Below are 25,908 nucleotides of genomic sequence, written 5' to 3'. Positions count from 1 at the left end.
AGAACTGTACTCAAAATCCCAGCTCTGCCAGAACAATTTTTACACCCTTGAGCAAGTTTCTTAAATGTTCTGAACCTTTGTTTCCCAATTCATGAAATCGAGGTAGTAAATCTATGCCCAAGAGCATTACTGTATTAGAAAGGCGATATAATGGAAGCATTTGGCATAATGGCTGGGAAAAGTAAGCAATCATCAGTTATTAATTTGCTTTCTTTCCCATGTTCTCCTATGGCACAATGCAGCCTTCTTTTTCTATTTCCCACATTTCTGTCTGTAGCATGCTTTCTAGCCCTTCTTAAAATAGCAACACAGAAAATGAAGTTGCACAGTATTTTCACATCCCCCAAATAATTCAATTATAGGCTGATCAATTTTAACTATTCAAGTAGTGTCAACGCATCTGACACTGGTAAATAAAGTTCTGTATTCACTTTCAGAAAATAAAAGGCTAAGTCAATACTTTGGAAAGTGGTAAGAGATCTTATATGGAATGTGTCAGCTGGGAGCTAATTCTGTTGGCTAGAACACAATACACAAGAAACCCTTTATATTTTAAATTTCGCACAGCATCTGTGACTCTAGCAGAAGAATGGAAGCCCACATTTTCTGGGGACAGAGATTTGGCAGGGGATCCCTGAGTGTTACTCACACTGTGCTCATGTGAGTGATTTAGTGAGGAGATTCGAAATTTCAGGAAGAAGTGGAACAGTGTCGGGAGCAAGAGTGGAATCAAACTGTACTTTGATTTGCATCAGATAATTGCTTGATTGTCTTATTGTTTTTTGGCCTTCTCCTGTTCAATTGATCTGAGATTTACCATATGAATGTAACCCCCAACAGTTCCCTGATTAGCCATCTGGATGTAACACCTGGCGGTGCCCTGGTCTCAAGAAGGGATATAAACTTTGAGTGGAGAATAAATGGGGCACTGCAGTTTTTGCTTGAGCTGCAGACCTCCTGGACCCGATGTGTTTGTCTCTCTTCTAATTTTTCCAGTCCCTGCCCCCTATTTCAGGAACCCCAATTTGCTGCCGGTAGGCCCCGGCATCTGGCGCCTGAACAGGGACTTGTTGCTAGGGCCTTTAGGCTTGCCTAAAGGTTGAAAAAGGGATTGGGGCCGTAAGGCTGCAGCCGGTGGCGGTGGGTGTGAGGGGTAAGGTTTAGAATCAGACATCATAGTGGCCTGAGGGTCATCTTTCTTTCCTACTTCTGGGGGGGCTCTCTGCTCCATCCCCATTTTCGATAGAAAATGTAGCATTTCTTCTAACTTCTTCTCTATCGTAGCCACCCGGCCCTCCATTGACTCATCATAACTTTCCTCCTTGATATTCAAACCTGAATTCTGATACTCAATATCTACTGGTTGTTGTTCCCTTTTCAAGATCTCACTTAGACTCTCTTGGGCTGCTGCATATGGCTCAGCCTCAGGTTTTTCAGAAGGGTCCTTTAACTCATAAATTTCCCTTAATTCAAGATTAAGTTCAGCATTCTCATGTTGAGGATCTATGCATTCATTTACTAGATTCCATACATCAATAGCCTCTACTGGGGTCTTTTCGGGGCCATATACATTATAATATTCTTGAATTCTTTTTCCTATCTGCTGCCAGGTTTTTTGGAATTCCTCCTCTATAAACCTCGGGCATGCCTCCTCGACAAACTGTAGGAAGCTCTGAAGCACCCCTTTTTCCACCCACGTTCCGTGGGCTTCAAGTAGGTCTGTTAAGATCGGTACAAATGACCTATGGCTATTAACTTGACCCATAATTTTTACTCCTGAGTATACACTCTCTTAAGATCCTCTCTTAATAGTCCTACGATGTGTTACTCACCACAGCGGGGTCCTCCACCGTTGTCCCAGATTTTCAGGGTCCCTGTTCGGGCGCCAGATGCCGGGGCCTACCGGCAGCAATGCAGAAAGCCTCTGCTTGGATGGCAGAGATGGTGTCAGATCTTAGTCACTTGTGCTTGGCCAATCAAATTAATCAGAGCCGGGAGGTCATAGAATAGTTTGTAAGCATGCCTTACTAGTGCCCGTGCCTTTCATAACTGGGCAGGAACTTGTCAATCTTCTGTGATAGTGGGTAGTTTAAAGTCCTAATTGAGCAAAATTTTTATTTATTTATTTATTTATTTTTGACACCAGCCACAAATTCAGGAAAAGTTTGTGGATCTGAGGCTTGTGTCTTTATTAATCTGTTTAGATCTGACAACTGAAGCATTGTTAAGGTTGCAGAAATTTAGTTCCCCAGACAATCAAGAAAAAGCCTTTGCAAATGGGTGCTATGTAAGCTACACTATTGTAGCCAAAGATGGTTTGTGCAGTTGTTAAATGTTAAATACGATCTCCAGTTTGGAGCAAATTATTATTCCTGATATCTAATCCTTGCAATCCCTGATAAAACAGGCCAGGCTTCTTAAGGTCCCTGGTCAAGCACAGAGACAACGCCCTTGAGTCAGCTTGAAGAAGTCACAGAAGCTGAATCTCCGCCCATCAATCCCCTTTAGATGAAGGGACCAGTCATTTTTGGAAAGTGAGACAGGATAATTAGAGATATTAGAGATAGTGGAAAGAATAGAAATTGCACTTGTGTTTCTTTTAAAATAAAAATGGGGGATATGTCGGGAGCAAGAGTGGAATCAAACTGTACTTTGATTTGCATCAGATAATTGCTTGATTGTCTTATTGTTTTTTGACCTTCTCCTGTTCAATTGATCTGAGATTTACCATATGAATGTAACCCCCAACAGTTCCCTGATTAACCATCTGGATGTAACACCTGGCGGTGCCCTGGTCTCAAGAAGGGATATAAACTTTGAGTTGAGAATAAATGGGGCGCTGCAGTTTTTGCTTGAGCTGCAGACCTCCTGGACCCGATGTGTTTGTCTCTCTTCTAATTTTTCCAGTCCCTGCCCCCTATTTCAGGAACCCCAATTTGCTGCCGGTAGGCCCCGGCAGAACAGTTTGTCGGAAAGTGATCTCTAACTCATTATTTGAATAGATAGTGGGATAATTGGTAACTGTGAAACTGTTTTTTTCCTGTGGGACATGGGGCTTGAACTTGGCCTAGGTGTTGTCCCTGAGCTCTTCAGCTCAAGGCCACTGCCCTACCTTGAGCCAAGCCCCACTTCCCATTTTCTGAGATTAACTGGAGATAAGAGTCTCAGGTACATTTGTGCCCAGTTTGGCTTTGGACCATGATCCTCAGATCTCAGCCTCCTGAGTAGCTAGGATTACAGGCATGAGTCTGTTTTGCTTGTAAGTACTTTTTAACCAAAAGAGAGTTTTACACATAGACATGTAGGAAAGCAGCTGGTCCTAGGTTCAAATGCTTCTGGCACCACTTTCTTGACTGTGTAACTTTGGCATAATTGCTCCATCGTTCTGGGTCCATGGTTGTTTGTCTATAAATTAGAAACTAAGGTTGTTTGCATTGCAACATAACCAGTCAGTTCACAGAAGAGGAAGATAATAGTTTATAAATTTTGAAAGAAAGCATACAGTACTATAATTATGTGTCTTATAAACTTTGTCAAGCTCACAATTATATTATTGTTATAATTCACCGTTTTGTTAATGTCATATATGTATAAGGCTTGTATATAACTATCAGCTATTAAACTACATTCTTCTGTTAAAGAAAGAAATTGAGGAGGAGTTGAATTGGAGTTGTACCCACAAATTTCAAAAATACTGGGCAAAATAAGAATGAAAAGAATGTTTCTAGCAAAGGTAGTCACAGAAGACCGAGGACACTGATAATTGGGAAAGGTGAGCTGAAGAAAGTCTGAGAGAATGAATGTGGATATCTTGAAAAGATGTGACTGAGTCAGTAGTAGCAGAACCAAAAAATTCCACCATCAGAGTTGATGGAGTTGAGAGAAAGAAAGTTGAAGAAGGTGTGTTTTTAAGAGACATAATTACTGGATCATAGGGGAGTTTTATGTTTAGTCTTTTGAGGAACTGCCATACTGCTTTCCATAGCGGTTGAACCCCAAAGACAATACTAGGCCCACAGTTCAAGCCCCAGGACTGGCACCAAAAAAAAAATAATCCTTGTAATCCAAATGCCAAACAACTCACGAAGTAAAACTAAGAGTATTGTAGTTTGAAGCCTGTCTGGACAAAATGTTTGAGTTCCTCATCCCACACAATATAAAACAACAACAACAACAACAACAAAAAGCTGAGTATGTTAGCATATTTCTGTCATGCAGCTCCGTAAGAACTGTAAATAGGAAGATCAGAATCTTAGCTAGCCCAGGTACAAAGGCAAGACCCTGTTCTAAAAATAACTAGAGCATAAAGGGCTAAAGTCATAAACTTAAAGTGGAAGAGAGCCTCCCTAGCAACCACAAGGCCCTCAGTTCAAACTCTACCACCACCAAAAAACAAACAAACAAACAAACAAACTTAACCTCTGAGAGGTACTTTCTACTTACCTGCACTGTCTTCCTCTGACATCACTGTGCAGCAGAGCGCAAATAACCGAAGGAATTCATGGTCTAAAGTGAACAACACAGTGCAGTAACAGAATATACCTTTATGTCTACAAATTATAGGTCCTTCCCTCTACTTTGTGGAAGAAATACATTTTCAGGGCATGGACTATAAAACTGCATACACTGCAAGGACAGAAACAAGGTGGTTTGCAAATCCTTTTATATTTCCAGCTGTTGAGACAACATATTTGAATGTTGAAGTTACCTCTGGGGGCAAAACCAAAGTCACCTATTAAGCAGCCAGAATTGAATACATAATCATCTCACTTTTTGCATCCCCTTTGTTCTCCTTTTCTAGAAGTTGTAGACATCTTTTTACTTTGATTATCTGTCATCTAAGTAGACATCTTTTTACTTTGATTATCTGTCATCTAAATGAAGTTGCATCTACAACAGTCATGTCATGTGACTTTCCTTTAATTATGGCATTTAAATTTGAAATGGCATACCTAGTGTTGTCATGATGAGGATTAGAAGTTGTCTCGGCAAGCACACCACTCCACACAGGTATGGAATCATGTATGAATCTTCCTTTTGCATGTTTTAGAAATTGGTGATCGTTTGTTTTCTTTAAACAAGAAAAAAATAATTTTTTGCCTAATCATTCTACACAATGAATTCTCTGAAAGGCAGAAAAAGTGTGTACAGAATGGACATAGAAAAGTCTGTGAAAGCAAACAGTGATTGTCCTTTCTTAGACACTATTCAGCAGTCTAGTTCATTGACATTGTTGCATCCACATTTCATCATTACCATGCTGCAAGTAACGATCTGGTGCCTGACTTCACAGTAACCAAACCACTGACTACTTCATGATCACCTGCACATGTTAAAATAATTCCTAATAATTCAGAAGTTTCTGCAGTATGTGTTCTTGTTATAATTTCAGTTTTGCAAATAATTTTCTACTAAATCCATGTGTGAATGATAAAAATATAGAATAAGGTACAAATGTAGTATATATTTAATAAACTGTCAAGCAAAGCAATAAAAAGAGAAATATACTCACTATCTGACTTATGTAACAATATCCTCTCTTTACAGCATCTTTATTTTATAATAGTAATAAAAATATTTAACTTTCAAATACATAAATAAATGTAAATATTTTCCATTTTGTTAGAACATTTTAAATACCTTCAGACCTTCATATCTTTCAAACCATTAGTTCAGGAAGGAAATTTAGATTTTAAAGATTCCATTTTGATGCATTTCCAAATCATCTGTACAGTTCTCTCAGCTCTTGCTTTAGAGTTTCTATGTTTCATGACATCACTTCTTACCCTTTCAAGTCTTATTTCTATAATAAAATATGCAGTGCCACTTGTGATGATATTTTCAGGCTTTTTTTCACAAGTCCTAATTTCCTTACATATGTAGATCTATGGAACTAGACATGTAAAGAAAAAATTGCTCTGCTTACCTTATTTATTTATTTATTTATTTATTTTGCTAGTCCTGGGCCTTGAATTTAGGGCCTGAGCAATGCCCTTGGGCTTTCTCAAGGCTAGAGCTCAATCAATCACTAGTGCCACAGCACCACTTCTGGCTTTTTTCTACATATGTAGTACTGAGGAATCCAACCCATGTCTTTGTGCATGCTAGGTAAGCACTCTACCACTAAGCCAAACTCCCATCCCACTGCTTAGATTTTTAAAGACCTTATAAATCGCTATAAACACACCATCACGCTTAGTGGTCAAACTGTTTCTAAAATATATTCAGTCATAGCTAGAATTCCAGACAAATCCTGTGATTCTGGTGTCAAGATCAGATTTCCTAAATGAAGGGAATCAGTCCAGTGTTCCCAGCCTTAGCCTTGCTCCAGTGTCTGCACAAGCGAGACCATCTCAGCAGGAAGTTGTCCGGTGCTTGGAGGAAAATGCTGCCCAGCCGGACACCACACAAAAAATCCTCTACAGAATCCTCATGCTAACGTTACAAGACCGGGGCTGATGGGATAGTGTACATTAAATGCACACAGCACGAAATAGAGAATTGAGTCTATACTCCTCTGAAATAGTAATTTTGCCCAAGAACCACTATTTTCATCTGCAAAGGGAAAGGAATTAACAAACCCAACATGACAGTTGATTTGTTGGGAAAATTAAACACGGCATCATAGCAGTTTTGAGGCTACACTGATTTCAAATGTAAATCTCATATCCAGGATTATGAAATTATTCACTTATTTGATCTTTCAGGAGAACTTCTTACCAAAAGAAAAATAATGGTTCCCAAATGAGACTCAAAAGCATGAACAGTAATTTCCATAAGCAATAGACACATATGATGTAATCGGGACTGAGTCTGGTGTAACTGCAAGACAAAATTACTGTTTGCTAAATAAATAAGAGAAAAAACAAGTTCTTGGTATCCATGAAAGTTCCATAATAGTAATAATTATTACAATGATTTTATTGATTTCAAGAAGTCTTACAATTGATATGTAAAGTTAAGAGAACACAGAAATATAACTTTTAAATCAATCACTCTGCTAAGCTGCAAATGGTTTCAATGAAATATAACATCAGAAAATTTCTCTTTCTCAATCTCTGTCTCTGTCTTCCTTTCCCTCTCCTTCGCCCCCCCCTCTCTCTCACACACACACACACACACACACACACACACACACACACTCACTCACGTGTTAAATTCAAACAGCAGAGGCTAAGAATACCTTCTGACAGTCATCTTCCTCAGGGCCTCCTTCACATCTCTGTTCCTCAGACTGTAGATGAGGGGGTTCAACATGGGGATCACCACCGTGTAGAACAGAGACACCACCCTGTTCTGCCTGGTGGAGTAGCTGGACTTGGGCAGCACGTAGATGAATGTGATGGCCCCATAGAACAGAGTGACGGCCGTGAGGTGAGAAGTACAGGTGGAGAAGGCCTTGTGGCGGCCCTCGGTGGAGCGCATCTTCAGCACTGTGGTGAGGATGGAGATGTAAGACAGGGCAATGACACACACTGTGAGCACAATGATGGAGCCAGAAGAGATGGAGGGAATAGTCTCAACAACAGAGACATCTGAGCAGGAAAGCTTCAACAGAGGAGGAAAGTCACAGAAAAAGTGGTCTATACGATTGGGTCCACAGAAGGACAGACTCAGCAAACAACTACCAAATGTACCAGAATTCACACAACCGCCCAGATAAGAAACCCCCACCAACAGAAGGCAAACTCTGGGGGACATGTGGCTGGAGTAGAGCAGGGGTGAACAGATGGCCACGTAGCGGTCATAGGCCATGGCAGCCAGCAGAAAGCAATCAGTTGTCCCAAACATCACGACAGAACAGAATTGAGCTTCACAGCCAGCCACAGGGAGGGCTGTTCCATGTCCAAAGAAGCCTACAAGCATTATGGGTGTGACTGCGGTGGAAGACCCAATGTCCGCAAAAGCTAGATGGCTCAGGAAAAGGTACATGGGGGTGTGGAGCTGGGAACAGCTTCTTATTAAGGTGATTATGCTCATATTGCCTAGTAGAGTGACAACATACACCCCTAGAAATATCACAAAGAAGATGACACAAAGTGTAGGATCTTCTGTTAAGCCCAGAAGGATGAACTCTTTCACAGTGGTGTGGTTTCCAGCATCCATCGGGGATCTGAAGTTATTCCTGTGGAACAAAATTAGATGTTCATTTGGTTAATATTTTCATTCTGCATGTGCGTCCTATCCTCTCTTTCACAGACTCATTTTTGGTACCTCTTCCTTTGGTCCACACTACTAGGGTTTTTCCCTTCTTCTGCATCAAAGGAGAATGAGTGCATCACTTTGTCTAACTTCTTTTTCTATATCTTTATATCTGATAAATGACATCAAATTCATATGTTCTTTTTTTTTTGCCAGTCCCAGGCTTGAGCTCAGGGCCTGAGCACTGTCCTTGGACTTTCTCAAGACCAGAGCTCTACCACTTGAGCCTCATCAAAACTTCCAGCTTTTTTTTTTTTGATGCATGTGGTACCGAGGAATCAAACCTGGGTCTTTGTGCATGCCAGGTAAGAAGTCTACCACTAGGCCAAACTCTTGAGTTCCTATCTGTTCTTTTATAGCTACAATTTGAACATCTTTTCAACTCCTCATTATCTAACGAAGTCCTATTGACTGTCTCCAATTTAGTTCTTATTTTACCTCTGTATTGTCTCTTCTTGATTCCTAATGTCCACACTAAAGTGGAACTTATCTTTCTATTTGCTTGTTTACCTTATGCCTTTCATTATTTTCCTTTTCTCATGCAGAAATATTTCATCATGATCTTTTGCTTAAAAAGCATATGAGTAATTCAATTCACTTAATTATTTCAATTATTTCCTCCATTCGTCTTGTTCTAACATTGTCTCATCAGCCCAGAAGACAGAATCCTTTGTGGCACAGCCCTACAGGGGACTTCGTTGTGTCATAGGATGCTTCTATCCACCCATCACTCCAATCCATCTTCGTTGAACTACTTACAGTCACCCCATATATTCCCTTTTCTTACCTTTCTTTCACATTAAAAAGACATCCTACCATGAATACTATGCATGACTTTTCACCCTTCAAGATTATTTATTTATTTATTTATTGTGGGTCATGATGCTTGAACTCAGCCTGAGCGCTGCCCCTGAGCTCTTCAGCTCATGGCTACTGCCCTACCCCTCGAGCCAAGCCCTACTTCCCATTTTCTAGAGGTTAATTGGAGACAAGTAACAGCTCTTTTTACCCCTGGGATGGCTTTGAACCTTGATCCTCACATATCAGCCTCCTGGGAAGCTAGGATTATAGGCGTGAGCCACTCACTGCACTCGGCTATTTTTTAGTTTTTATTGTAATGTATAGAGGGGTCACAGTTACATTCACCAGATAGTAGGTGCATTGCTTCACACACATTGATTCCCCTTCTCATGTTTTTCTCCATTTCCCTTCCCCACTCCCTCCCAGTCATCTTCTTTTCCCCCTTCCATTGGCTATTTCAAATAATTAAACGTATATACAATATACCAGACAACACAGTCAGATATAATAACAATATGAGATTAACCAAAAGGCAACAAAAGAGAAGAGAAATAACATAGTATATTAAGAACAATAATCACACAAGATAAAGATCTTGTTTCCTAATCCACAAGATTGTTTTTTGGTGCAGAAACTCCTCTGACTCTTAAGGGTGGATCTGAAAATGTTTCCTTATTTTGTAGGTACCACCTTTTGCATTGTCTATACTGGGTATAGTTGTTTAATTACAGATCTAGGACTGTGAGACTTTTCTAACCTAACTGGAGGCTGTTTCTTCTTACGACCTTTTGCATAACATAGCCTTAGCTGCTCTAACCACAGAGCAGTTTTGGCTTCTAAAACTAACCAACACTGCCTGGGTTCTCTCATGTACTAGTAAAACCAGTACATATAGACTCTCTTACTGTGTACATGGTTCCAAAAGGATCGAGCTAAAATTAATGAAAAGTGGATTCTTTTATATTTTAGTTTCTCCTTGAACAAATGAAAGTTCATCTTTAAAAAAAATTGTTGAGTATTGCACTTACCTTTCTGCAGCAGAACCATTGGTGCCCAATTTGAAATAGGACTTCATGAAGTAGAGGTTGTCCATGCATTTTTTTATTGGTCATAGGGACTGAGAACAACAATCCAGATGAACCAGCACAGGCCCCACTGTCCAAAAATGTAGTTGACTTCATGCCCTGAGGAGGATGCATGTGTTTATGTGCACTGGGTGAGAGAGAAGGGGCCTCTAATCCTCTAAGGCTATTGCTGCTTGTCCCTTTGAGAGAAAAGTCCTTCCATGACTCATTAAGTCAGGCTGTCTCTCCCCAATGGGACCTTAAAGAGAAACTTTTTTGCTACCTGGAAGTAGTTTTGACATTCAGAACACATCACTTTGTTTAACTTGGGTTAGAGTGATGATGGCTGAATTCTTTTCCCTTGAAACAACCTTTGAATCATACCATACGTTTCAGTTTGGAGTTGACCTTTCAGTTTACATTTATAGAAAACACTATACATGTTGCAAAAAAGAAAATACATTCTTATTGCAGTAGATTTATGGTAGACTTTCAAATGCTGTTTGGCAAAAAATGAAATTTGTTCTGATTTTCCATTTTGTGAATGAGTCATACCATATTCATTTTAGGTTTAGCTTAGCACCTAGTACATATGATGACATCCTGATTTTACCACAATTTTACTGAGTAAATTATTCAATGTTTTGAAAAGTTGAATTTGAGTAATATTGTTTTTTCTAGTCTTATCATGATTCATGTATCTATGTTTCTATTTCATTAGAGTGCTGTAACTTTTAGCATAGGCATCTTCCATGACTATTCAGCAACTGATGGTTAAATATTTGGGTAAAATTTTCCATATTGTACATTGATTTCCCTCTTTATATGTTCAATCAATTGCTCTAAAATTCTTCAGTTAATTTCATTTTTAAAATTTTACATAGAATTTCTTACAATTAATCTCACCTTCCCATCAATGCCAGCATAATCTGTAATTACGTTGTCTTTGCCATTCTCTTTGTTGAAGACTTGTACTTTTCTTTTTCAGTTTTTCATGTTAAGGAAAGCAAAGTTAACTAAGAAAAAAATTCTAGGTGGTCCAAACCTGTAATTTATAATAAAGAAAATTTAAAGCTAAACATAATAGGTGGAAAGAATGTGATACAGTCAGCCATTCAAAACCAAGTAAGTGTCTTAGCATATGGTTTATGGAGGATTTATTGAAGTACCAGCCATTGGAGATTGAAAATTTGACCTTACACATTTATTATATTGAATGAAAGTTCATGTTCACATTAAGAAAAAAATAACTAGTTGCCGTAGTTGTGGCAAGTGAGCGAGGAGCAGTTAGCCCAAAGGTGAGGAACTTTCCCCAGCCAAGAATGTATGACTGTACTTTTTGGAGAATAAATTACTAAAACTTAGTCGTACAGTATAGCTAAGGTAAGGACAATGGCAAGGTGTACTAGTTTAAAGAAATAGCATTAGAAATGATACATTGGCATGAAAGAGCAATGTGTGTGAAGAATAACATTTATAAAGCACTAAGAATGGGAAGATGGAAGAGGAATAAAGTTGGAGGATAATGGAGGTAAATGTTAACATGTGTTAAGATGTCATGACTTTACCATTAATCTTCATAACTAATAATCACTAATGAAAAAGAGAACTACATCTCTGGAAAAAGTGAATGGAAGGGAAATGCTCAAATAAATTTATTTCTTCCTTCCTTTTCTTATTTCTTTCTTCACACAGTATGTTAAGAACAACATTCACAAAGATAAACCTCTTGTTTCCATATCCTTGAGTCCATTTCCCTTATCCTCATTCTATATGGCCATATGCACATAGCTATTGAGCTATTGTGGTCCTCTGCTAGAAGAATCCTGGATATGTACTGATTATTGCAAATGAAGAAAACCATGGAGCTTATGCTCTTTTGGGTCTGACTTACTTCACTTAATCTTATTTTTTTCCAACTTTTTCCATTTCCTTATGAATGGAGTGATGTCATTCGTTCTAATGGGAGCATAGAATTACATTGTGTATAAGTACCACATCTTCTTGATTCGTAAATCTACTGAGGGGCATCTGGGTTGGTTCCATATCTTTGCTATGGTAAATAGTGCTGCAGTGAACATCATTGTGCTAGTAGCTTTAATATGTCCTTGTCTCTGGACATTTGGAATGGGATTGCTGGGTTATAAGGGAGCTCTATGTGTGTAGATTTTTTGTTTTGTTTTGGTTTTGGTTTTGTTTTGCCAGTCATGGGGCATGAACTCAGGGCCTGAGCACTGTCTTTGTATTTTTCTCAAGGCTAGCACTCTACCACTTGAGACACAGCACCACTTCCAGCTTTTTCTGTGTATGTGGTACTGAGGAATGAAACCCAGGGCTTCATGAATGCTAGGCAAGCACTCTACCACTAGGCCATGCTCTCAGCCCAGGAGCTCTATGTTTAGACTTTTGAAGAATCACCATGCTGCTTTCTAGAGTGGTTGAACAAATTATACTCCAACCAACAGTATATTAGCGTTCCCTTTTTGCCCCACCAGCATCTGTTGTTATTAGATTTCTTGATAATGGCCATTATAACTGGAGTGAGGTAAATTCTCAAAGTTGTTCTGATTTGCATTTCTTTTATGGCCAGAGATATCAAATATATCTTCATGTGTCCATTGGTCATTTTTATTTCCTCTTCAGAGAGGTCTTATATGCCACCCTGCACCAGAATTAATTCCAAATGGATCAAAGACCTTAAGGTAAAGGCAGATACCCTGAACACTTTACAGGAAGGAATAGGAGATATAGTAGGGCTCCTTGGCACAGGTTGAAACTTTCTTAATAAAGACCCAGAAACACAACAAATTAAAAGGTTGAATAAATGGGACTGTATTAAACTGCAGAGCTTCTGTATGGCAAAGGACATAGCTAGCAAGTTAAACAGAAATCTCACAGAATGGGAGAGTTTCACTAGCTATACAACCGACAAAGGCCTCATATCTAGAATATACCTATAGCTCAAAAAGTTGAACCTTTCAAAAACACGTCCTCATAGAAACAACCATCTCATTAAAAGGTGGGCTAAAGTTTTTCTCTCTTTCAAGATAGGGCCTCAATATGTTCACTAGTACCTAGTCTTAGAGAGAGATTTCATGACTCAGTCTTCTCAATAGCTGTGACCTCAGGGCATGCACCTTTACATCCATCAACTTTCTGAGGACAGGCATCATGTCTTTCTCATTTTAGTGTCTTTGATGCCTATTAGCATCTGACATCAAGAACACATCCAACGAATATATGTAGATTTGAAATTATATATATATGTTCATATATTATATATAGAAAAAGAGGGAGGGAGGGAGAGAGGGAGAGAGGGAGAGAGAGAGAGAATCTTGATCACAATCTAGTGTGTTCAAAGACCACTGGCAATAGAGAAACTTAAATCCCATTGGAAAATGGATAAAGGATGGAAGTTGTGAGATTGAAGCTCAGAGAAGAGGGATCAATAGAGAAGAATATTTGAGAGACTACTATAATTTACTGGCCTCCCTTTTTATCTGTTTCTTGAGATGTATAATTAATTTTCTCTCTGAAATTTAGGAAAATTAAGAGATAACCTTCACAAATCATCTTTCTGATTTTTCCCCCTTCCATATAATTCATTAATAATTTCAGTCATTTTCAGGGAATGTTTTTTGACAGTTGTGCGTGATCTGATGTGTGTTAGATCAGCTGATAACACAACAGTTGTGTTATTTATTTTATGTCTTTGTTATGGTGAGATCAGGAAGAGAATATTAGAGTCCAGCACAAATATGATTACTTCTGTAAGACTCATCCTCTGGAGGCTTTGTCTTTTCTGTTTATTAAGTTAGGGACTCTGGCAATGTTTGAATGGGTCAAGGGTTTGGCTTGGGATGGGTACTATTCCCTCAGCTGTGATGGGACAGTTAGTGCAATGGTTAAGTGCATGCCTCACGTGCACTAAGTCCTGGTCTCAACCTTCTGTTACCTCAAAATAATCCTCCTCAAATTATAAATAATAATAATAACAATTGCATCAGCACCAACAGTGGGAACACATACAAGGGTTGGGGGATATAGCCTACGAATAACAACACAAACAAATAAATATAAAAAATAAGAATGCGTTTTTCATTAACTTTCTTAATTCTCACTCTAACAAAAATAATTTAAAAATGGAAATAGGAAGAAAGGAAGATCAAGAAATTAGAGACTACTACAAAAAGAGATAAAAATAAACAAACCAGGAGGGCCTGGTGGCTCACACCTATAATCCTAGCTATTCAGGAGGCTGAGATCTGAGAATCAAGGTTCAAAGCCAGCCTGGCACAAAAGGACCTGAGACTCTTATCTCCAATTAACCTCTAGAAAATGGGAAGTGGGGATTGGCTCAAGGTTAGGGCAGTAGCCTTGAGCTGAAGAGCTCAAGAAGAGCTCCCAGGCCCAGTGCAAGCCTCATGCCACCACCCCCTCCACACACACAAACAAGGAGAAGAGTAAGAACTAACAAAAGAGACAAGAGAAACAAAAAGTCAATTAAAGAAAAAAGAGAGTTAGCGCAAGCTCAGGTACAAGGCCCAGGTCCAGGGGTAGGGAGGTAGACTTGAGCTGAAGAACTCAGGGACAGCTCCCAGGCTTCTGGGTTCAAGCCCCATGACCCACCAAGAGAGAGAGAGAGAGAGAGAGAGAGAGAGAGAGAGAGAGAGAGAGAGAGAGAGAGAGAGAGAGAGAGAGAGAGAGAGAGAGAGAGAGAGAGAGAGAGAGAGAGAGAGAGAGAGAGAGAGAGAGAGAGACAGAGACAGAGAGACAGAGACAGAGAGAGACAGAGACAGAGAGAGAGAGACAGACAGACAGAGAGAGGGGAGAGAGAGATGGGGAAAGAGAGGAGAGAGAGAGAAAGAGAGAGGCCGAGGAGAGAGAAAGAGAGAGGAGGAGGAGAGAAAGAGAGAGATGGGGGAAAGAGAGGAAGAGAGAGAAAAGAGAGCCGGTGGATTTAGTATGCCCTAGATTCTGGATGGTTGGGTAAATGCCAAGTAGTGGAATTGCTGGGTCATAGGGGAGTTCTATGTTTAGCCTTTTGAGGCACTGCCATACTGCACAACAATGTTCATTGCAGCATTATTCACCATAGCAAAGATATGGAACCAACCTAGAGGTCCCTCAGTTGATGAGTGGATCAACAAGTTGTGGTATTTGTACACAATGGAATTTTATGCTGCTGTCAGAAAAAACGACATCAACCCATTTGTTAGGAAATGGAAAGACTTAAAAAAAATCATATTAAGTGAAGTAAGCCAGACTCAAAGGAACTTAGGCTCAATGGTTTCCCTCATTTGTCATAATCAGTAGAAACCTTGTGCTCTACTAGCAGAGATCTGCAATAGAGCAAAACCTTGATACATAAGGCCATATAGTATGAAGCTAATTGAAAGGACCTCCAGGATATTGAAACAAAAGCCACATAATGAATGATTGTTGTCCTTAATGTACTATGTTATCTCTCATCTCCTTTGCTGTCCCTTGGGTATCTCATATTGTTACAGTATCTCACTTTGTTATCTGATATATTGAATTTATTTGTATTTGGTTATTTGAAATTTGATAGGGAAGGGGGGAAAACCAAGACGAGGGGCGCAGTGGGGGGAGGGTAAAGGGTATCATGTGAAAGGGTATCAATGTATGTGAATTAATGCACCTTCTATTTGGCAAATATCATGTAACCCCTATTTTTTTTGCCAGTCCTGGCCTTGAGCTCAGGGCCTGAGCACTGTCCTTGGACTTTCTCAAGGCTAGAGCTCTACCCCTTGAGCCTCAGCACCACTTCCGGCTTTTTTCTATGTATGTGGTACCAAGGAATTGAACCCAGGTCTTCGTGCATGCTAGGCAAGCACTTTAACCACTAGGCCAAACTCCCGGCCCTCATGTAACCCTTTTATTAATTACAATAAAAAATATAAAAAAAGAGAGCCGGGAGAGAGAAAGAGAGGGGAAGAGAGGAAGAGAGAGAGGAGAGAGGGGGAAGAGAGAAAGAGAGAGAGAGGAGAGAGAACTGTGCCGAATGCTGGTAACTTAGGCCTGTAATCTTAGCTATATTTTGTAAAATGTTTGTTTCAGAAGGCTAAAATCTGAGGATTGAACTTCAAAGCTAGAATGGGAAAGACAAATCATTGAGACCTTTCTTTCCAACTATCAGCAAAAATCTAATAGTGTGACTCAAGGGGTAGAACACCAGACTGGAGCAAGAAAGCTCAAGAAAGGGACAGTGCCTGAGTTCAAGCTCTAGTACGACACTAGGGATGTGGATCAGAGGAGAAACTAAAAAGGAAAAAGAAAAAAAATTGAACAATGACAAAAGATTTTCAATTTTGTTCTTTTTGAATTTTAATTATAGTGTTAAATTTTAATTGTTATTAGAAAGGTGCTATACAGAGGGTTTGCAGTTATGTAAGTCAGGTAATGAGTATATTTATATTTGGATAATGTCACCCCTTCTCTTGTTCTCTCCCATTTTTGTCCTCCTCTCCTCATCCACAAAGTGTATAGTTTGTCTTTAAAATGGTGTCTAATGATTTCCACCGCTAATTCTGTCCTTGGTGAATACTGAGGACTGGGAGAAGTGATCTAAGGCTGAAGCTTTTTGCAGTTCTCAATTGTTTGCAACTACCTTGCAGATTACAAAAGTAGAAATTAACTAACAATGACTTTATTCTTTGTGTAGTCCCCAGGGCCAACTGCTCCCAAGACAGGGACTAAAACAGAGTTATACTGTGATAATAAGCAGTTTCTTTTCAGAGCTTTTTGAGCACCGGGACATATTGGCCCCAAAATATGTTAACCTCCTAGGATGGTATGTATCATTCCTTAAAGCAAAGATTTGCTCCCTACCTCCCTAGGCTGTGTGTTACCAAAAGAAGACAAAGAATGAGGTACAATCCCAGAAGTCTCTGCAGGTGACAAAAGCCCACAAGGCCCCCAAGATATTAATGTGGTGTCTTTATAATATACAATATAACTTTACACTTTATAACAGAACATTAGTCCAAGATCAATTTATGGAGAAATTCAGACAAATAACTAGTACTAGGTGAAAGGTACTGTTTTCTGCTGTTTTCTAGTGAGTAACTTCATATATGTTGGATCTCTGCAGAAGGATTTGTACATTTGAGGCCAAGGCATTGTCAGATGAAGACTACTTAATATTCTGGCAGCCCTGATAGTGTCAGAGCTGATATGCCACATGCCTCCTGGACTGAGATATAGCTCACGAAGAATGAAATCACCAATGTGAAACCAAACCAACGAAACTGAAATTAAAAACACTTAGAAATATTATTCCACATCTCCAGGAAGATTATATACAACAAGATTTTGGAAGTGTTATGGGGTACACTAGAGTTGAAAACGAGTTCGCAGCGTATGAATGAAACATTCTGTGACTAAAAGAGGAGTTGAGGGACAGAAATGGGAAGAAGGAAACTAGAGAAAAGGGGATGAAGAGAAAACAAACGTTTTACTAAACATAGTAAAGAACACAGCATAGTTATGGAGAAGTAAGATAATATAGCCAGGAAATGACAAATCGTTAAGGAATAAGAATGAAAACAAGTCTATTTCTTCTTCGCTGAGGAGGGTAGAGTGGCTAGCCACATTCAGTCAAAGCCATCGTGTTTGCCTTCTCTCTAGTGCCATGTGTTTTTCTCCCTAGCTCTCCTAGTGTATTTTCTCCCGGCTCCTTCTGAGCCTAATATTTCTGTGATTCTCTCTTGTGTGCAGTCTGGATTGGGTAGCTGGTAGCTGGCTCAAGCTTGGGCAAGGACTATGGCTGGAGTGTCTGGGACAGATCTCTTTTGGGTAAAGCAGCCTTGACATAGGGACAATCTGATCTATGGAAATGATTTTACTGGCGGGGGGAGGGGCGATGTGACTCCTGGCTTCCTTGGTATGTGGAATAGCCAACGGGCTCCATTTTCTCGTTTCCTCTGTTTGCCTTGGTCTGGCAGCTTGAGCTTTGAGCTTGAGGAACTCAAAGCTCTGCAACATAATGTTTCAATATTTGCCCCTTGGACGAGCATCTGGGCCTTCATTGGCAAAATAGGCCTCATGGTTAGGCCTTGCTGCACAATAATGTGAAAGGTTTAGGTACACAGAGGTTCAGGATGTACTTGGAGGACTTTTCCTCTCTCTAGCCTTTTACTATCCCTTACCCTGGGCAGGATTTTTAGAGGTGCAGAACATCTCTGGATTGGGTGCCATCTCCCAGACCTTGAGCTGTTCCATGTTTCAAATTAGCATCAAATACATGGCCAGCGCTCACCCACTACTACCCAGGGTAGTGCAGGGACTTGTCCATGGAGTGGTCCCAGAGATGTGCCAGCCCTTTCCTGGTCAATTGGAGATAAGATTCTTGTGGATTTTTCTGCCCAGGCTAGCTTTGAACTGTACTCCTCAGATCTCAAGCTTCTGTGTAGTTAGGATTAAAGATGTGAGACACCACCTCCCAGCCAATTTTTCTTTTAATAGAGCAATATACTCACTGTGTTCAATTTGCTGTGAAAAATGAATTCGTTTTCATGTCTAAGATAAGCAAATGTACTATGTTATTTCTCTTCTCTTTATTTGCCCTTATGATTAATCTCATGTGGTTACTGTATCTGACATTGTTACCTGGTATATTGTATATAGGTTTATTTGCTTATTTGACAGAGGAAGGGAAGGGGGAACAAGATGATTGGGAGGGGGGTGGAGAGAGGGAAACAGGGACAAAAACATGAGAAGGGATATCAATGTGTGAGAAGTAATGCACCTAATACATAACTGCAACCCCTCCATACATTATCCTGATACAGGGCCGGGAGTGTGGCCTAGTGGTAGAGTGCTTGCCTAGCATGGACCCAGGTTCAATTCCTCAGTATCACATACATAGAAAAAAAAGAAAGAAAAAAAAGAAAAGAAATGGAACTGGTGCTGAGGCTCAAGTGGTCGAGTGCTAGCCTTGAGAAAGTCCAAGGACAGGGGTCAGGCCCTGAACTCAAGCCTAAGACTGGCAAAATACATTATCCCAACAATAAAAAAAGAAAGAAAAAAGATGTGTTTGGGCTTTATTAATGAAAATAATACTGATTCGCATTTAACATTTGGAAAGACTTTTCTCTCTCAATGTATGGAAACATCACAATGCAAGTAGACTCAACTACCAACCAATTTTGTCTGATTATTCTGATTCCATCCTTGGTTTCACATGAATATATAGTTATAATAAAAGTTACTGCGATTCCTTAGAGACCTCAGATTCCTTAGAAAAACTCAGTCTTTCAGGACTATATTAACATGGGACTTTTTTTAAAAATATAAAGTAGTTTAGAGTTGCTTTGGAGAAATTGACATTTTAACTTTAAATGACAATTCTAAAAAATAAAGATATGTAATCCTTTGTATAAATACATTGTTTATGCAGTGAAATGCTTTAAAACAGAAATAATAAATTTACTATTGATTTTTTAACACAGTACTAAGTTGAACTAAGGGCCTTTTGCTCATTAAGCTGTCACTTTACCACTCAAGCCAAGGGCTATAAAATTACTCAAGCTTGCATATATGTAAAAAATATAGATGTAAAATTAGCAAACATAACTACAAGCCACACTGAGTAACTTTTACTATTGTCATGAAATTAATTACAAATACAGTAATCCTCCTCATAAGAATTATATATTTGGTCTTTAAACTGTACGTGCTTGCTTTATCTTCCTTATTATAACACCTACCTTCTACTAAAGATATGTTCCCTTTTAATAAATATAAAAGTTTTAGTTCATCATATATTTAAGCACATTATGATCTCTTTCAACTGGGGAGTCCTGGTGTAACTTTTTCTTTCTTTGTGCTTTGTGGGCACCATTGTACTCTTATCTGGCAGCAGCTCCATGGTCTGATGGACTCCCTGGGGGATGGGAACCACACTGTAGTGACAGAGTTCATTCTGGTGGGCTTAACTCATGATCCAGTCCCTCGAGTCTTCCTCTTCATCATCATCCTCTGCATCTACCTGGTGACCATATCTGGAAATCTCTGCACAATCCTGCTCATCAGAGTCTCCACTCAGCTCCACCACCCCATGTACTTTTTCCTCAGCCATTTAGCTTTTTCTGACATAATTTTTTCATGTTCGGTCACACCCAATATGTTGATTAACTTCCTAGTGGAGAAAAATATGATCTCCTATCATGGATGTGCCATCCAGCTGGATACAGTAGTTTTCTTTGGGGCAGTTGAATGCTTCCTTCTGGCTGCCATGGCCTACGATCGCTTTGTGGCCATCTGTGACCCACTGCTGTGTTCAACCAAAATGTCCACACAAGTCTGTGTGCAGTTTCTTGGGGTAACATATCTACGGGGACTTCTGAATTTGTCCTCTTTTACCTTTTTGCTTCTTTGCTTTACTCTTCTGTGGGCCAAATAAAGTTAATCACTTTTTCTGTGGTTTTGCTCCTTTACTTGAGCTCTCCTGTTCTGATGTCAGTGTCTCTGCCATGGGCTCCGTCCTTGTGTTCACAGTGATTGTGATAGCCGTGTCCTACATCTACATCCTCATCACCATCCTGAAGATGCGTTCCACCGAGGGCCGCCACAAGGCCTTCTCCACCTGCACCTCCCACCTCACTGCTGTCACTCTGTTCTATGGAACCATCACATTCATCTATGTGCTGCCCAAATCCAGCTACTCCACTGACCAGAACAAGGTGATATCTGTGTTCTACATGGTGGTGATCCCCATGTTGAACCCCCTCATCTACAGCCTCAGGAATAATGAGATTAAGGGGGCTCTGAAGAGAGAACTTGGGAGGAAAACTTTTGTGGAGTAATAATAACCCTTAGATACAAGATTAAAAGGACATTGAGTGTCAGTGGTTGAAATACATTTGTTGATAAATAATTTATTAGTGTGGAACTTTCTAACAACTAAAGAATTTCTATTTTAAAACACAAATAGCTCAAGAGGTTTAAACCTACTTGTAATGGAAATGAAACTTGTAATTATGAACTTTGATAAAAAAACAAAACCTGCTGAAAATATAAAGCCTTTTTTCATGTTTTCTCTAATGTTCTGTGCCAAATGCTCACATTATTGAACCCTGCTATTGCTTGACTCTTGTGTCCTGTAAAGCTCATGTGATAATTGCTTTGTCCTTAGTATGATGCTGCTGACAGACTATGGGAATTAGATAGGTGGAGCCTGGTGGCCAGGCCTCAAAGAGACAGTGTCACACCAGCTTTGTCCCTTTCACTTAATAGGTAAGGGGAAGTGCTTTTGTCCTTCCCACAAATTCATGCCAGGGTGGGTCCTGTAGAGTCAAGTAACAGAAAAAACTGAACTTGGACACCAAAACTGATTTGTAAGCAAGAACAACAACAAAAAGTCTTTTTTCATGACAAGTTGATTACTTCAGTTGTGTCAGTAACAGAAATTTGACTAACCCATATGTTAATAGAACCTTTCTCCATTTCAACATCAACTTTTCTGGAGATAAGTGAGACAAGCACAGGTATGATTCAGTTCATAAGGAAAATGGCAATGTACAAGTGATGTACAGCTGGAGATTTGCGGTTTGTGTGTCCATCCTTTCTGGATGGCATTTCTGGTCTCTTGTTGCAGCCTGTAATTGAGTCTCCAGAGAAGACAATTGGAGCCATCCCTGGTAAAGCTGTGGATTCTTTTTTGTCAGGTAGGGACTGGTGAGGTGCTCTGATGGATTAAGGAGGGTTCTGAGCTGCTAAAGGTCCCAGTGCAACAAAAACACATAGCGATTCTAACAAGATAGCCTAGCTTTTGAGAGAATATGAAAATATATTTAAAATGACTTCATGAACAGACCTACCTCCTAATATACATATATACATAAATATATAAAATCACAATGTCAGTTAAAATTCTAGAGCCCCCCTGCAATGTTTGTTTAGAATTACACATATCAACACCAGTTAGAGAAATATATGGCATAAAACTTCATATATTGTTCTTCCTATTTAGGTATATTTTACATTTAAAACTCCATTTTTTAATGGAAAATTAAAAGGAAAAGAGAACTTAGGCATTATTAGAATCTAAGACAAAAATTGAAAGGAAAATTGAAAAAAAGTGGAATATTACATAGATTAGCAGAATTGTTAAGAGTGTGTGTGTGTGTGTGTGTGTGTGTGTGTGTGTGTGTGTGTGTGTATTTGAGACAAGGTCTTACTTGTCCTGTAGATTGGCCTTGAACTCACAACCTTCCTATCTGACCCTTCCAAATGCTGGGATTACAGACATGTAATACTATTCTTTCTAGACCTTTAAGGCCACATAGTCTTTATTGGTAGAGTCTAGTCTATCCCAGATGTATGTTTCTCCCTTTAATGACTTCCAGCGTGTCTCATCTAGCCTGAATTTAGGGAATACTCAGTCTCGTCAGCGTGGCCAGTGCTATTTATTTAGTAAGACAGACTGCCTCCTTCATTTCTGGTTGGTAAATAGGGCAAGCATCTTCTAGTTCTCAGCATATCTAGAATAAAAATACTTATACCTCAGTAAACAATTACAAAAATAAATTTAAAAGGATACATTTTAAAATTAACTTTAAATGGGAATATGTATGAATATAAATTTATTTTAATAGTTTTCAATTCAGTAAGATGTGATGTCTAAATACAGTGCGATAAAGTTCAACATTGGAAACCAAAAGGTAACCAAGAAACTGTTTATTGGCAAATCAATTCATACACCAATAAATAATCCATGAATCAATGAATTCAGAAAAGAATAGGAAACAAATATATGAGAAGAAAAATTTGTAAAATACATAATTTTACTTATAAAATATATAATGTTGACTACGTATATATGTATAAAATAAGGAAATATGTAAACTGAAATTCACATCCTGAAAACTTCTAAGAGTTAGTAGGATGTATATTCACTTCCATAAGGTAGACAAGCAATATAATATAAAACCTAGTGTGTAGTAGCAAACAAATTATAAAAATAATATCCAGGTATTGCTTAAATAAAAAATACACAATGAAGAAAAATAGAGTGGGAAGTTCTTTATTTCTTTGGGATTCTAGTTCTGGGGCTTGCACTCAGAGCTTGGGCCATGTCCCTGGGCTTTTTTGTTCAAGGCTACCACTACTACTTAAGCTATACTTCCAGTTTTTTGGGAAAACAGGGGTTGTTAAGAGTCTCAGAACTCTCCTGCTCTGGCTGAAAAATCAGATCTCCACTGCCTGTGTAGCTAGGACTACAGGCATAAGCCACTGAGGCACTTCATCTTTTCTTAGGTTTTTTTTTTTTTGCCTATGCAAAACTGAAAAGGAAAGTACAAATCTTCAATATAGGGAATGGCAAAGGCAACATAACTACAGATTATGCTGCTATTGGTGGGACTGTAAGATTAATTATGAAAAATTCTATGTAAGATTTTTTGCCAGTCCTGGTGCTTGAACTCAGGGCCTGTGCACTGTCCGTGGGCTTTCCTCAAGGCTAGAGCTCTACCACTTGAATCACAGCACCATTTCCACCCTTTTTTTCTATGTATGTGGAACAGAGGACCCAAACCTGGGTCTTTAGTACATGCTAGGCAAGTACTCTACCTCTAGGCCAAACTCCTGGGCTATGTAAGATTTTTAAGAAGAATTTCAGAGCAAAGGACTGAACACTGAAAAGAAGAACATCAATGTACAATATGGAAAATTTTACCCAAATATTTAGCAATAGATTGCTGAAAAGTCATGGAAGATGCTTATTAATGAGTTACAGAACCCATTAATAAAAGTAAAAAAAATAAACAAGCAAATATAGATACATGAAATGTAATGCACCATATTCATAGACTAGAAGAAGTGATATCACTCAAATTCAACTTAACAAAGTATTGAATAATCTACCCACTAAAACTGTGATAAAAATAAGGACATTGTCATTTGTACAGGTTATTAAGCTTAACCTAAAATATATGAGATGAAAAACCATGAGAAATGGAAAATAAAAGCAAAGTTTGGTTTTGGCAAAACATAATTTGAAAACCCACCACTAAACTACTGTGATAAAAAAAGTATTTTCTTTTTTGGAACATGTGGGGTGTTTAAATAAATGTAAACTCAAGATTTGTGCAAAAACATCAAGGCTTTGAAACTTGTGGTTTGACTCAAAGGTTGTTTTAAGAAGAGAGAATTCAGAAATCATGACTTTAACTTCAGCTGAACTAAGTGATTTGTTCTGAATGTCAAAACAGCTTCTGGAAAGCAAGAAAGTCTTTCCTTTTAATAAAAATAATGGAAAGAGAAGTCCAAGGGTAATCAGGGTATTTTCAGGTCCCATGAGGGAGGGCTAGCCAGAACTTAATGACGCACCTGGTTCCATCAATCATTGTGGTGAAAAACAATACAAGAAAGAAACTTTCTCTCAAAGGGACAAGCAGCAGTAGCCTTAGAGGATTCGTTATGTTTGCTTAGAAGCCCCTTTTCTTTCACCCTCTGTACACAAACACAGCCATCCTACTCATGGCATGAAGTCAACAACACGGCATAAAGTCAACTACATTTCTGGCAATGGGGCTAGCGCTGGTTCATATTGTTGAGTTCTCAGTCCCTATGACCTATAAAAAATTGGACAAGCTCTATAAAGTCCTATTTCAAATTCAGCATCAATGGTACTGGTACTGAAAGGTAAGATGAACTTTCATTTGTTCAAGGAGAAACTAAAAAATGAAAGAATCGCTTTTCACTAATTTTTGCTCTCGATCCCTTTGGAAGCCATGTACACAGTAAGAAAGTCTACATGCACTGGTTATACTAGTACCAACACACCAATTTGCACAAGAAAACCCAGGCAGTGTTCGTTAGTTTTAGCAGCCAAAACTGCTGTTTGGCTTGAATAGCTAAGGCCATGTTATGCAAAAGGTCAAAAGAAGAAACAGCCACACAGTTAGGCTGGAAAATTCTCACAGTCCTAAGTCTATAATTAAATAACCATAAGCCAATTAAGACAATGCAAAAGGTTGCATCTACAAAATAAGGAAACATGATCGGATTCACCCTTAAGAGTTGGAGAAGTATATAGAGCAAAAATAATCATGAAGGGTAAAAAGTAATGCTTAGTATTTATGGTAGGATGTCATAGCCTTTTCAATGTTGAAAAATGCTGAGGAAATAGAATACATGGCACGACTGTAAGTAGTTCAGCAAAATTGGATTAGGGTGAGGGGGGGATAGAAGCATCCTATGACACAGCAAAGTCCCCTGAAGCACTATGTCATAAAGTTTTCTGTCCTCTGGGCTGGTGAGACAGAGCAAAAATACATGAGGAGATATTGAAAGAATAAAATGAACTGAATTGCTCATCTGCTTTTTAATAGCAAAAGATGAGTGCTTTTTCATTGCAAAATATCTCCTCTGTTGAAATATTATTCATAAACGATAACAGGAAACTGATGATGGTAAAAGGCAAAGAAGTAAATAGAGTTACAAGTCAGATATCAAAGAGAGACAATGAGGAGGTAAAAATAAAAAAACTAAGTTGTGGACAAAGTCAATAGGAATTTGTTAGATAATGGGAAGATAAGTTCAAAGGAGCTCAAATTGTAGCTATAAAAGAACAGATGGATTTGGTGTTTTTCAGATGTAAAGACAAAGAAGTTAGAGGAAGGATGTATCTGGGACAGGCTCCACCTGGGTGTGAGGTGTTTGTGGGATTCTCAAAGATCATGGGGAATGATGAGACCCCAAATAGATGATTAAGAGAGTGAGGATCACTCATTTTCCTTTTATGCAGAGGAAGGGAGCAGAGTAAGACATGCTAGTAATGAGTCTGTGAAAGAGAGAACAGGATGCATATACAGAA

The 25,908-nt window shown here is 38.9% G+C and overlaps 1 protein-coding gene and 1 pseudogene across 1 annotated transcript; one reads left to right on the top strand and one right to left on the bottom strand.

Annotated features, from left to right (window-relative positions):
- Positions 1-7,173: 7,173 nt before the first annotated feature.
- Positions 7,174-8,106, bottom strand: LOC150053239 (olfactory receptor 5P1-like). Its single transcript, XM_090348987.1, has one exon. It carries the CDS (start codon positions 8,104-8,106, stop codon positions 7,174-7,176), a length of 933 nt encoding a protein of 310 aa, XP_090205113.1.
- An 11,859-nt stretch (positions 8,107-19,965) lies between these two features.
- On the top strand, positions 19,966-20,896 carry LOC150053238 (olfactory receptor 5P6-like; annotated as a pseudogene).
- Positions 20,897-25,908: the final 5,012 nt, after the last annotated feature.

Source organism: Megascapheus bottae, chromosome 16 (assembly GCF_031878675.1).
Source record: "Megascapheus bottae isolate mThoBot1 chromosome 16, mThoBot2.hap1, whole genome shotgun sequence".
NCBI classification, from domain to species: Eukaryota; Metazoa; Chordata; class Mammalia; order Rodentia; family Geomyidae; genus Megascapheus; species Megascapheus bottae.
Note: the sequence above shows the minus strand (reverse complement) of the source record. Positions and strands in the feature narration are given on the sequence as shown.

What these genes read in the sequence shown, in the direction of transcription:
- LOC150053239 (XM_090348987.1), bottom strand. Translation starts at nt 8,106, where the DNA reads ATGGATGCTGGAAACCACACCACTGTGAAAGAGTTCATCCTTCTGGGC.